The sequence below is a fragment of the Drosophila willistoni genome (genome assembly GCF_018902025.1).
Source record: "Drosophila willistoni isolate 14030-0811.24 chromosome XR unlocalized genomic scaffold, UCI_dwil_1.1 Seg144, whole genome shotgun sequence".
Classification (NCBI taxonomy): domain Eukaryota; kingdom Metazoa; phylum Arthropoda; class Insecta; order Diptera; family Drosophilidae; genus Drosophila; species Drosophila willistoni.
The window spans coordinates 11,332,010-11,345,836 of NW_025814057.1; the positions used below are offsets into that span (position 1 = coordinate 11,332,010).

General features: G+C 38.7%; 1 protein-coding gene across 1 annotated transcript in view; it reads right to left on the minus strand.

The window, feature by feature from the left end:
* Positions 1–303: 303 nt before the first annotated feature.
* Positions 304–13,827, minus strand: part of LOC6638807 (MOXD1 homolog 2) — an 85,659-nt gene continuing 72,135 nt past the window's right edge. The window contains exons 9-10 of the mRNA XM_023179574.2: positions 6,194–6,362; positions 304–1,106 (exon numbers count right to left, since the gene is read on the minus strand). Of these exons, the coding sequence (XP_023035342.1) occupies positions 801–1,106; positions 6,194–6,362 (475 nt within the window). The 3' untranslated portion in view covers positions 304–800. The remainder of the gene's footprint in view (positions 1,107–6,193; positions 6,363–13,827) is intronic.

Genomic DNA, 13,827 nt, shown 5'->3' on the forward strand with positions numbered 1-13,827 from the left:
TATTCTATTTTATATTATTATTTTTAATATTATATGATTTCAGTTTCTGTTTTCTTTTTTTTTTCAGCTTAACTAGTACAAAAAAAAATTTCCTTAATAATTTACTATTATATAAAAAAAAAAAACATGCTAGAACAAAACAACAAAAATGAGGAAGATTTAGCATAAATAAACAGACAGAGGGAGTTTCTTTTTTATGTTTAAGTTTTTGTTTTGTTTTTTGTTTTAACGCTAGCTTATTATAAATAATTAATAGTACTTTTTTTCATATTTCATTTTCATTTTCATTTTCATTTCCTTTTTTTTTACTGTTTTTTGTTGCTTTTTGTATTTTCTCGTTTTTTGTATTTGTAGTAGGATTAAGAGACGTCATTTATAGTTAGAGCGAGAGAAAAGAGTGTTGTTGTCATGGTGGGTGGTGGTGCGGGGGGCGGGTAGGGTAAGGGATGGAGGGGGAAAAAGCGTTAAAAAGTAACCAAATGGCTGGGAGAAGAGGACAGACAACTTAGATTAGTTGAGTATTTATGTAAGTGATTCGTTTTTTTTCTTTCTGTTTTTGCTTTATCTTGTTGTCTTTTTTTTGTTCCTGTTTACTTGCTTTTCATAGTTTTTGATGCTTGTGTGAGTGTGTGTGTGTGTTCCTTTCTCTCCTTTACTTTCTTTTCTGCTGTTTTTTTTTTGTTTTTTTTTTTTAATTTTTTTTTGTTTGTGTTTGTTTTTTTTCTGTTATATTGTTTAGTTTAGACGGTGGTGACTCTGTGTACTCTTCCATCTCTTTAGTTGCATTCAATTTGATTCCCTCACGTCCTTAGCATTAGCAACAGCCACCAGGATGAGGCGCCCAGCCAGAGCATACAGCTGATAAACTCGCCACAATTTCCTCTGCTAATGCTATGGACATCTGTGGCCGAGCTTCGACTGCTTCGTGCCGCTCCCTCAATAATATTATTGTTGTCCAGCTCATGGAGGACTGGCAGCTCGCTCAGATCGGATGCCGGTGAGGTGCGTTCCGTGATTGGGGCATAGAGGCGTTTTGGCTTACAGCGTTTATGCTTCTTATACGTTTTGGTTACATTTATGCTATAGCCTTCAAGAAATTCGGATCCCTGTGTGAATGAGAAGAAACGAAAACCGTAACGGAAATGATAAACATTAGTTGTGGGGTTTTTTTTTTGTTGTTTTTTTGGTTTTATTCAGATGGGTGGTTGGTTGGTTGGGTGGTGTCTGCATATAATAAATTACAACATTAATTAAATTCCTCCTATTTTTTTTCTCTCTCTTTCTTTCCCTCTCTCTCTCTCCCTCTGTCTCTGTTTGTCTCCATTTTTCGTTCTTTACTGTTTGCGTTTAGGTTTTTTTCGTCACAGCGAAAGAAAACGAGAGAAAAGTAGGAAATTGAAAAGCTTATTTATGTCGTTGACATTGCAAGCGACCACGAAGGGAAAAGGAATGAATGAATGAATGGATGGTAGGGTAGGGTAGGGTAAGGTAGGGAGATTTGGCCAAAGTAAACAATCATCCTGACAATTATTATGGAGGAGGAATTAAAGACATTTGTATACACTTCTCATTAAATAATTCCTTTTTTTGTTAATAATTTTAAAATGATTTTTGCTTGGACAAACTCAAAAATATCATCAAAATTGTAAGTTACTTCAAAAAATATGATAAATATAGCTTATCGAGAAATATTTGTCATCTTCCCCCCCATCTTCTTTGCCCCGTTGTCTATGCAAATCAAGTGTAATTGAAATATTGTAAATTTGTTCGGGGCGGAGGAGACGAAAAATTATTAGAAGAAGCCAACCAACCAACAAAAGACAAAAACAAAATAAAATTTCATAACTTTTCATAGTAGATAAAATCATTTCTAAATTTTAGATTTCGTTTATTATTTGGCATGGGTTTTGCTCCTTTTTGTTTTGGCAAGTTCTCTCATTTGAATAGCCATACCCTCTGGGCCCTCTATTACATATATAGAGTAAACCCAACAAAAAAAAAACCAACACCTAAAATAAATTTCTAGTACAATAGCAAAACAATGAACTGAACCCCACCTTCCCACAATCTGATTTCACTTTATGCAAGCCAAGTTCTTCTCTCGCGGTCAAACCGCCCTAAAGAGCGAGAGAACAAACCTAGACCAGAAGGGGCAGGCCTTCTTCTTCTACTCCTCGTCCTCCTCCTGACTCCAGCTCACTGAGTACTCCCAGCGGATTTTAGTCGCCCGCAAAAAGCTCGACAAAATTTTGTGTTTTAATTACGCTGAATAAATTTGTGTTCATAAATAGGCAATGGAATGGGGGCTAAAGTAGGAGGATTCCAAAACCAAAATGGGTGTGGAGCTGAGGGAGTTTGGATACTTGGCCAATGGATCTAGGGAAGGTGAAAAGCAGGCGAGTCTTTGCTGAATCTGTGACTTGCGTTTGCGGTCAATATACATATACCTATATATACATATATACGTACAGGTAGGTAGGTGTATATATTTATCCATGTTGATTTTATGCCCAGTCCAAAAATCTAAATCTAGCGAATGTCTGCATTTGTATGGCACGAAGGACGCGGAGGGAATGGCGGGGTTTTTTGGATTTATCAGGAGGGGGGCGTGAAAGCGACTTCATAACGAGTGTTTACTAATAATATTATGCAAATCGCAATGACGATGTTGGTAACTCTGTGTTGGTTAGTCTGTTGGTCGGCTGGCTGGCTGACTGGCTGACTGGCTGACTGTTATTGTTGTTGCTGTTGTTTTTGCTGTTGAATTTTTCAAAAGGCATTTTGTGAATCGTTTTCGCCAAATGCTTGACAGACATTTTGCAGGTGTTTGTATGTGTTTTGAGGTGGTTTTTCGTCGGTAAAGGCGACAGAAGGCCCAAACCCGGACTGAGCCAAAAGAACGGCTAAAGATATCGAAGGGAAGGGACGGGAAGCGAGAGAAGAGAAGGGAAGGCAGCTGCCTCCATTGGGGCCATTGGAGTCTGTGTGCCTTGCCACTGACAGACATTTTAATTGAAAAGGAATGTATGTTTGCTGTTGATGTTGCTGTTGTTGTTGGTCTTCCCTTGTTGGCTGAGGTTGAGTATTATAAAATGTTTTAGTTTTGGTTGTGCATAAATTTAAGGCTTTAATTGCTCTCTCTCTCTCTCTTCTCTTTCCCAATTTTACATTCTATACCTGCCTTTAATTTGTCTCTGTCTGTGTATTGCTCTGCGTGTGTGTGTCTATGTGTGTGTGTGTGCTGCGGGTTTGGCCTCATTCATTTTTCGTTTTGGTTTTTTTGTTTTTTGCATTTTTTTTTTTTTTTAATTTTTTATTTTTATTTTTGCTGTTTTTTGGTGGTCGTTCACAGAGATTGACATGCTAATTAGGTGGTCGAGGTTTTTAGAAATTTTTTTCGTTATCGTTGTTGTTGTTGTTGTTGCTGCTTTGTGTTCATTATATTGCCAAGCGCACTTTGATATGTGAAGCGGCTGCCCAAAAAAGTATGCTACAATATTTTACAATATGCTAATTATGGTTCGAAAATCCAACAAAAAAACCAACCAACCAAATGAATCTAGGCACGTTAATTTAAATTAAGATTATATATAAATAGGAACTACTTTTTTTTAAGTATTTAAAATTGCTGCAAATTCTGTAGAATGGAAACTCGTTTTATGAGTTTGATTTTGCTTTTGGCCAAAAATTAATCGCTCTAATAGTCATCTAAGTTCACCTTAATTTGTGCCATTAAATCATTTCATGTTTCCGCTTCTATTTTTATCAAAATCTCGATATCTTTTTTGTTCACTAGCAAAACTAGGCCTTCCAATTCAACGAGCCTTTTGAAAACTAATCAGGGATTTCTTCTTTTGACTTCCACCTCCCAGTTCGGAGTTGATTTTTTTTTTGTGTGTGTTCCGTTGCTCTTTTCCAATTATTTCTTCTTTTTTTTCGTCACCTTTTTGTGCTTTCACGTTTTTGTATTCTGAACTTTTGTGACCCTCGAGAGCCCCCCTTTCCACTCCCATTGACTGCTTGTATATTTTACGCTTCATTGACTTGCCATTCACCTCACTCTTTCGCTCTCTCTGTTTGTCCCACGCAATGTTGGCTCATCATTTTGCCTAAGAAAAAAAAAAAAATAAGGAAGAGAAAGGAAAAGGGAAAACTATTTTGTGTGCTAAAGTTATTTTATTTTAGCCATCGTTCTGCTAATTTGAGGAGCGCTTGGGAGCTTTATAAATTCAATGGGCCTGTCATGGAGGAAAGTAGAAGATGCCTGCCAGGCAGGCTTCAGACTCCAATGAATTATTGACTAAAAAGGGGATAGCACAAAAAAAAAAAACGGAAAAAAATAGAAGAGAAATACGAAAAAAAAAACTATGAAATGGCCAACAACATTTAACGCAATAGCACGGAAAATCGATGACAATTCAAGCGTTGATAATTTTACTCGAGAGCCAAAGCTAAAGCCAAGTCAGTGGCATAAAAATGGAAACAATTTCCAACTTAAGCAATTTCCTACAATTTCCACAGTGCCAAATGGTTGCAGCGAGGCGAGCAGAGGCTAAAACCCAGGGCTAAGAAGACTAACAGAAGACTAAGAAAAGCAAATGGATAAAGAAAGACAGAGAGAGACAGAGAGAGAAAGAGAGAGAGGGACAGTCCAATGGAGTGGCGAGTGAATCATGCTCATATGGGAGCATTCATTCAGCGTTTACTCTCAACCACTTGGACGTGAATTAGAGGCAGCTTGTTGAGGTTCCATTTTACTCCTCCCCTCCCTACCGGCACTTGCGATAGTTTTATTGATAAAGAGATGCAGGCGTGATAGTATTTTGGGCCAAATTCTCTTTTGGTCCTTTTTCTGTGCATCTTAATCGTAGAGATTCAATGGAAATTGCTGACAAAGGTCATTGAAAAGGACAAAAGTTACAAGCATAGAAATCAATAGATTTTGATTGAGCTTAACCCCAGGCAAACCCATTCCAAAGAGTCTATTTTAGAATCAATTCTAATCAAGTTGATCTCTATACATACATATGTATGCTTTATAGCTATTTTGAATAGAATTCTCACGTTGCCATCTCTAATGCAAACCATTTTGTGATGTGAATTAGAGGCAGCTTGTTGGTGCTATTGCTATAGGACCAGAGCTTGGTTGGTTGTCTGGTTGGTTGGACTTGGTTTAGTGTGTGACCCATTAGAATGATCGTTGTCGAAGTCGTACGTGTGTTGGTCTGATATATGTGACCCAAGTTACACACACCCACCTCCCACACACACACACACACACACACCCCTCTTTAGAAGGCGAACATTGGCCATGGCCGCAATGCAATTGATTGCACTTTATAACGTGCGGTTTCCGGTAGACATTATCCGCCGCTTTTGCAGTCAGCCAACCCGCATTTGATAGAGGATAAAAACGAAGGAAGGCACACAACCAGTAGAGAGAATAGTAGGAGTAGGGTCCTAATGTCTTTTCTGTTTTAACCCCACGATGAATAAATGAGCACTTGTCTGAGTGTGGGTGTAGATGGTCTCTCTCTCTGTGTGTGAGTGTGTGTGTGTGTGGGTTGGACCATCAAATGGCAGCAAGAAAAATTATCCCAGATATTGTCTAGCAATTTAGCTGATTAAGCTGATGGATGTAAAGCAGGCAAGACGGCAAGCCGGCAACGAAATGTTTCCAACGATTAGAGCCAGCAAGAAATTGAGATAGACCAAACCAGCCAAGCCGAGCCAACACAAGAAAAAACAGTCAAACCAAAAAAAAAAGGGTTAATGCGATTTCAACTGTGACAAAGCACTGGGTCAGAGACAGCCTCTTCGCTTTGACTTTAGATGCTTGGTTGGTAATTGGGTAAGATGAGTAAAGGGTAGCCGGGGGTGGGGGTGCCGAGGGTTAACTTGATTAAGCTATATATATTTATTCAATATATTTCTTTCTTTATTTGGGCATGGAATGGGGGGAGAGGGCTATCTATTTATCTATCTATCTATTTTTGTCGTCTAGAGGGATCCTTGATTATGATATACTATTTCCCTTCGTTTAATAGTTAATGGTCCTTGAACAAGAAGAGGGTACTCCATCTTCGTTGTCTTCTTTCACTTTGTAGACATTATCTTTGCACATAAATCGAAATCTTTGCTTCAATTTCTTTCTATCATTCTTCTTCTTGGCTGTTGTTGTTGTTGTACTTACCGGGACCACATGATTCTTGGCTCCCCAACAGATGGGCTTAAAGCTGCCTTTACGTGTGGCCTCTTGAAATTCACCAAATTGATTTTCCCAATCGTAAGATATCAGGCGTGCCTCCAATGTCATGCCAGCCAATTCGGGTGGTGATGATATAAGCACTGGATTTGAATCGCTAAAAAAAAGAAACGAAAAACAAAAAGGAGAAGATGTAGAAGAAGACGTAAAATAACATTATTAACTTTATTATTATTGTCAACTTTGATTAGGACTTAAAATTTATTACCCGCCCTTGACAAAAAGGCGCTTTGCCAGCAGATTTTCAAGTTTTTGCCCTTAGAAAATAACGTAGGCCAAAAGACGACGAGCAAAATGAAGCAGAAGGGCGGGCGGGGAGCAGGATAAGAGAGAAGATGGCAAGGATGGATTGTGTCAAGCTTTGCTCAAGGATTTTCGGTGGGATCTTTCGAAAAACGTAGAACAACTGCCCGAGGGTGCGGGGCCACACAGACACAAAAACTTGAGCTAATTAATCTTTTAGATTTTCATTTGTGACGCGTCAAATACGTTGTTACAATTTTTGGTATGCCAGAGCAAAGACGACGAGAAGAAATAAAAACCGCACACGAATGAGCAGTGAGCAGCATCATCAGAGAAAAAGGCATAAGACAAAAGCAACCAAAAAAAAAAAGAAAAAGAAAGGAAGGGAGTCCCGGCAGTCAAGGGTGTCGAGGGTGAGCGAAAGAAGAAAAAAGAATCCAACAAATGGACCAAAAGTGTAAAACCTCAGTGCACCAGAGCACAGTACAGACGGCAACAATCAGTGGCGTAGATTTAGTGCTTTCTGGGGGTAAGGATTTCTAATAATTATTAGGGGATGGGCGGATCAAGATGGAAAGATGACTAATGAAATGGCTTAGGCAAAGTCAGTTTTTGGCAACTTTTTGTTTGCGGGTGATTAGTCAATTGTAGCAGCCAACCCTCGTATACATATACATACATATATATATATATACCTACGATTAGGCCGCACATGATGTTGAATTTTAATTTTCATCATCACCCCACAAATGTGCAAAAGGGGGGTGGAATTTGCTTTCATTGGAACAGCAATTATGATTTGTATTCATTTGATTTATTGCGGCTATTCAATGGCATATTTTCATATATCTAAATTTGAAAACCTCCAACTTAGACATCTTTTTTTCAAATCAGTTTTGGAGTTCGTGCATCTGGGATCAGAAGTATTGAAAAATGTAGTAAAACTCGTTTGAAAATTGGCTTAAGAAGAGATTAAAGCTGATCTCAAAAATGTTTTTTTCTGTTGACGATTCCTTATAAAAATGATTATTTCAAACTTTTAAACGAGCAGTCTCCAAAAATTGATTGGCAACTTCTCAAAAAATCTTAAGTTGGCTTAGCTATAACTTCGAGAGTTTTTTTTGAATACTTTTCGAAGTTCCTTGACCCAAGGGCAAGGCAAATTAGGACTCTACAAGTCGTTAGTTAATAGAAATAAAACGCCCCATTCCCCCGCCTCCGATGTGGGATTTTGTGTTTTTAAGATCTCTACACCCCTGACTATCAAATCTCGCGCGCCATATAAATTTTTTATACATTCATGTTATTCATTTTCTACCATTCATTCATTTCGCTTCGTTTCGTTTGTGCACTTGCTACTCCAATCCCCTTCCAAGTCCATTTCTCGCTCTCCCTCTCTCTCTCTCTATCACTTTTTGCTGCTTAACACTCTCTGCTTCTTTTGTTGCTCGTTGCTGCTCGCTGCCTAAATCCCGCCCCTCCCCCCGCACATCATTCACCGCCCTTACAATTAGGCTAATTAATTTTGTTCTTTGCCCGGCATTACGAAAAATGTTGCTTTAATTTCCTAGAACACACAGCTACACACAGCACACACAGCACACACACACACACAACCACACACACACACAACACTAACACTAAAAAAAAAAACAACAACAACACAAACGCACATTTTCTTTGTGCTCGCTTCTCTCTTTCAATTGTAGGTGGTTCGGGTTGGTTTGAAGGAATAACCGTGTGGTTGTTGTTTTTGTTACTGACTGGAGAATCCTTTGGAAGCCGCAAACAAATCTCTTTTAATTAATTTATGATTCCACTCAATCCGCATTGAGAGTGAGCCGACGGGGCTGACGAGTGGACGGAGCGATGGGGGTTTTTTGTATCTGATAGTCCAAAGCCCAAGTTGCCCAGGAGGAGGTGGAAAAGGTCTCCTGTGGTGTGTGCGGGGTTGAGGTGGGGGTAATGGGGGTGAATGCTGCAACAGCCGCAACAATTTGCGGTTGAAAACACGAAAAATATTAATGTCTGCGGATTGATTGCAAAAACCCTCCCCCGTCTCTGCCATCCCTTCTGCATTTTCATTTCGAGTGCTCTTTCCCTCTGTCTGTCTATCTCCCTTTCTCTCGCTCTCTCTCTCTCTCTACCTCTCTCTGGCTATGGCATTGGCCACTTGTATGAATCCCGCATTTCGTGTTTCTGTCTGTGTGGTCCATGTCCAATGTCCATAATAATAATAATATAAAATAATATATTGCATTTCACCCATCTGTCCATCTGTTCGTCGATTGCATATCTACACTGAGCGAAAACGATTGCAGACTGTTGAGTGTGCTGGATAACAGAAAACTTATTTCATATTAATGTAAACAATATGTTTTTGGAGATGGTTTTTGTCTTTCTTACAGTGTCGATAGCCCCTGCATTTCACTTTTGGTGTTTGTGGTTTATTGAGCGAAAGAGAACGACGGCGTTCGCGTTTGCTAATATATCCGGTAAGCATGACCGTAACCTCCACACTTACACACACACATACACACACTCACACAGAAACATATAATAAATATAAATGCAGTGGGAAACTCACACAGATGTTGGGTAATGTAAAAACATATTACTAGCTATCACACTCCTCTCACCCTCCTTGCTCCCTTTTGAAGTAGACTCCTCTTTTAGCCACAAACTCCCGCTGGGTCATCAATCGCTAACGTTTTAGTCTTATCGCCATTGACTTCATTGGCACTCAGTATAATTAAAATTATGAGGCAGCAACCCGGAACCAGGAACAGCCAGGACAAAAGCTTTACACAGAGAATGACAGAGAGAGAGAGAGGGAGAGTGGGGAGGAAAGACACGCATACTATGTGACTCTGGTTTGGCATTGTTGATTATAAAATCCAATAGCTACAGCAGCAGCAGCAGCAACAATGCAAAACCCCAAAATGCATTTCGAGTGGAACCTGCTTTAGGGCATAGACTACACACAACACTCAATGGCTTCAACTCTGTAGCTACAATACCAAAAGGTTCTTCCTACTCCAATTGCAACTCCAACTCCAACTCTCGCTCCAAAATGGGGAATGCGACTGCAATGCGCTTTGAAATGGGTTTATTTATGTAGCGTTATGACGACGGCGCATTTTCTAGGACCCTATGTAGCCTTATGGTATGTGAGTGTGTGTGGTCTTCTCTATGTGTGTTTGCATTTATGGCCTTCCCTTACCCTCTACGTCTCCATTTCTGTCTCTCTCTGTATCTCTCTCTCTCTCTCTCTCTCTATCTATATCTCTCTATATATGTCGAAGCGAAATTCAATTTTGTACTCGAATGCAATTGCAATTGGCATAACGGGCCAAAACGGCCAAATGGCCATGTTGATGACAAATGAAAACTAAAATAGCACTAATAGTTGGAATGGCAACTGGTTGCTAAGGGGTCACTTGGTGAGTGAGTGAGTGAGTGCATGAGTCTATGAGTGTATGAGTGGAGATTTCCAATGATCGACAAAACATGATAGGCGAAACAATGTTATTAAATCCCTTAAATCAATATATGCTCCTATGATGGCAGCAGAAACAGCAATCAGCAAACAAACAAACAAACAAACAGACATTAAAATTGTAAATTAGCTGCAGACTAAAGAAACAATTCGGGGGAAAAATGTTTTCTCAACTAAGAAAATTCAAAATACATACTAAGCTCCTAACAATTACATTCAAATCATTCTGGCAGTTGAACACTGAACTCTCAATATAAAGTTAGTTTGCCAAGTTTGTGGCATACTTTTAGGAACTAGAAAAGTAAATTAGCTACGCTTTGTAGAACTAAATTTGATCTACTTTAAATGGAATTTAATTATGAAGTGAAAGGGATTATTTTTCCGTTTTAGTTAAAACTATAGCAGGAGTAAAAATAATTGGGTAAATGCATGATGTATTTCCCAGAAGTATGCTACAAAAAGTGTGCAGTTAATTATCCCTAATTAAAGAGTTAAGTAGGTGGAATGGTTTAGATTAAAATCAAGTTGTTTGTGTTTCTTCTTTGTAAGAGACGTGAGAAAAACGTTAAATGTCTTAAATACTTTAGTTATCTTATAAAGATAATTCCAATTGTACTTGTTAAACCAGTCGGTCAGTTGCCACTTAAGTGTAATGACTTACTCTTCCTTTTATTTTGTAAACAAATTTTGATTGTAAAAAGGCTTTGAAAATCAACAACTTGTAACGAAAATGAAGCCTTAAAGCATCTTGCCTATAAAATTTACTTTTTAACCATCAACATTTTGGGTAACGTAATTGGGCCTTCTTGCAAAACTGTATCGATAACAAAGAGTGAAAAATTTCATGTGTGCAGTGAGGCATTCTCATCGACTGGAGATGGAGATAAAGAAGAGGCATGGGAGGCATGGGAAATGGAAGTTGCTAACGACAGCAACTCCTCAGTAGAAGGCCGCAGCAATGTGATATGCTTGCTTTAAACATCAGTCAATATATGTATAATGAAAAAGGCAGCGTGCAAGAAGCAAGAAAGACGAGACGAAAACGAAGGGGAAATAAATTGAAGCAGAGGGAAGAAAATGCCAGGAGAAGGAAAAGTCATAAAGTAATGAACAATATCGAGTCAAGGATATCTCATTCTTATAATGAGGCCCCTACCCGAAAAAAGGCTCACGGCACGGAAAAAAGGATATCTATATCAGTGAGCCTTAAACAATTAACAAAAGCTGCGACCAGCGCAGGCCAGAATAAAAGCGAGACAGAGAGAGAGAGAGAGAGAGAGAGAGATAGAGAAAGAGGGAAGAGAAGAGAAAACAACTATAAAATGAAGCCAATTTGCGTAGCAGAACAAACAGAAAATGCCAATAAACAGCCAAAGAGAGTGAAAAAGGGGGGAAAGGAGTAAGGAGACAGTGAAATGCACACAAGTTGAATAATTACTTTGATTTTAATGCTGGACCCCAACATTCAGCGAACGATAGGAAGAGAAATGGTTTGCCATTTCAATCGGGGACAGGGGGAACGGGTGGCAGAGGTGGGATCGAGAGAAATCGTACATACAATTAAAATTAATTTCAGCCATGGCCATGGCAAGTGCGTAAATTGTAAAAACCACTATCACATTATTTTGCAGCAAAAAACCAAAAACAACAAAAATTGAGAAGGAAAGAAAATATCGTAGACAACAAAAAATATAAGCAAATAATCATGGAGCATTTTTTTTCTTTGTTTTTTTTTTTTTTAACTGAATTCCCCTCTGCAAGAACGTGAAATGTAAATTAAGCCAATAATGGGAGAGACGGATGAAAAATAAACCATATATGTATGTATGTGTGTATGGATGGATGGATGGATGGATGGGCCGGAAAAGGGGAGTGGATTTTGTGTCCTCTGGTTTAAATGAATGTGGTTTGAGTTGGGCGCATGATCAATGAAGCTCACAACCGGACAACAATTTCAGAGATGTACACTGAACAAAAAATATTGTGATTTTATGGACACCAGTTCTATGCAAGAATCTAGATTTGTGTGTGAAACCTCAAAAGTCGTTTTTAGTTCAGCTTTTCATAAGAATTAAGCTTGAATCACTTTATGGATTTCAAATTGAATCACTTAGAAGGACTTTAAGGACTAATTGCTAACAATTTTGCTTTCCAACTAGCAGTTTAATGTTGAAAAAACAATTAAATTTTTTCGTCTAGTGTAGTATATGGGATTCCCGAATCGAAGTCATGTCATACCCTCTCGGTTTGTTGCTCTTGACCCACCTCTCTGCCCCCCGAGTATCCTTGTTGCTTTATATCCTTGGGCCTCCGATGAACGCTAACGACTTCAATGAGTTTTGCATGATGACGACGATGTCGACTATGACGATGACGACAACGTTGTTCTGGCTTGCTGCTGATGGGCGGCACCATAATTCTTCTCCTCACCCACCCACCCATAACTCCCAACATTCTCGTTATTGTCTCTTGCATGTGTAAGTGTGCGAGTGTGCGAGTGTGCGTGTGAGTGTGTATATTTGAATGCATGTGTATTGGTCAATTGAGCCACTGTTGAGCTGCAAACAATTTTGGAAGCCATGCTGCTGTTGCTCTCTACACTTGCCGAGAAAATCTGTGCGTATCAAATTAAATTGAATTTCAACCACAATAAGCATCACAGGTCACAACAACAGTCCATCAGGAGTTCAGAGGGAGCAAGAGAGATAGAGAGAGAGAGAGAGAGAGACAGGAATAGAGAGAGAGAGAGAAAGAGAGAAGCGATGGTGATTCGTTGCCATGGCCTTTTGGTCAGGCATTTGCAAGTGGCTTATAATTACATTAGTTGCAGACCAATTGAGCCTCAATTTGGTTCCGAGGCTTTGACGTGTGCATCATTAGCTTATCATTCATCGGGATGGGATGCCAAATCAGACAGAGACAGAGACAGCAACACACAGAGAGTCAAATTAAACATTTACATTGACAAATGTATGTATTCGATGTTGTGGAAAGCATGATAAGAATGTAACATTCGTATTTAACATTTACACAAATACAAAGTATTATCAACCATTGCAATTGAGTAAAGGAAGTATTTTTGAAATTAATTGACAGCCTGATTTTAGTATGGCCCACTTGATCTAACTAGAACAAAATGAAACTAAATAAAATAATATTATTTGCCTCAACATCAAGTGATTTAAACTTGAGAAACGTTTGCATTTTAAGAGATGTTTCATTCTTAGTTAAATTTTTAAAACCAAATGATAACTTTAACCCGAATATAATGAACCCACGGATAGTAATTGTAATATACAATTTGTTGGAACTCAGTTAAACACAGTTCTATTTCGGAAACTAAATACTTTTTGCTAAATAGAAGGGGTTAAATTGGAAACGCAATTGAAAACATTTCAGTTGAGTTGGGTAAATTTTGCATAACTGAAAAGAACCGTAATCAAAATTCGATTTTAAGCAAAATCAATCGATTTAGTTTGTTTGTTGTGTGTGTGTGTGTTTGCACTTCCCCACTATGAAAGCCCCATTTAACAATTTTGTCAACTTTGTTTGGCCATTGTTTTATTGGCCTGTAGTTTTTGTCATTGTTTAATTAAACCTGAAGCACACAACAAGCGGCTTTTGTGGGGAGGCAATCTAGACCAGAACAGGACACAACTGAATAGAAGCAAATCCAACTAGTATGAAGGAATAGTTGCCTCTTACCCAATTTGGCTAGCTTCAACCTCAACCTCCTACTTTGGCCATGATATGGTGTGGCAATATTCAACTACAGCGACTACGGCAACAGTTGTTGTTGTCGTTGTTGTTGTTACTGCAG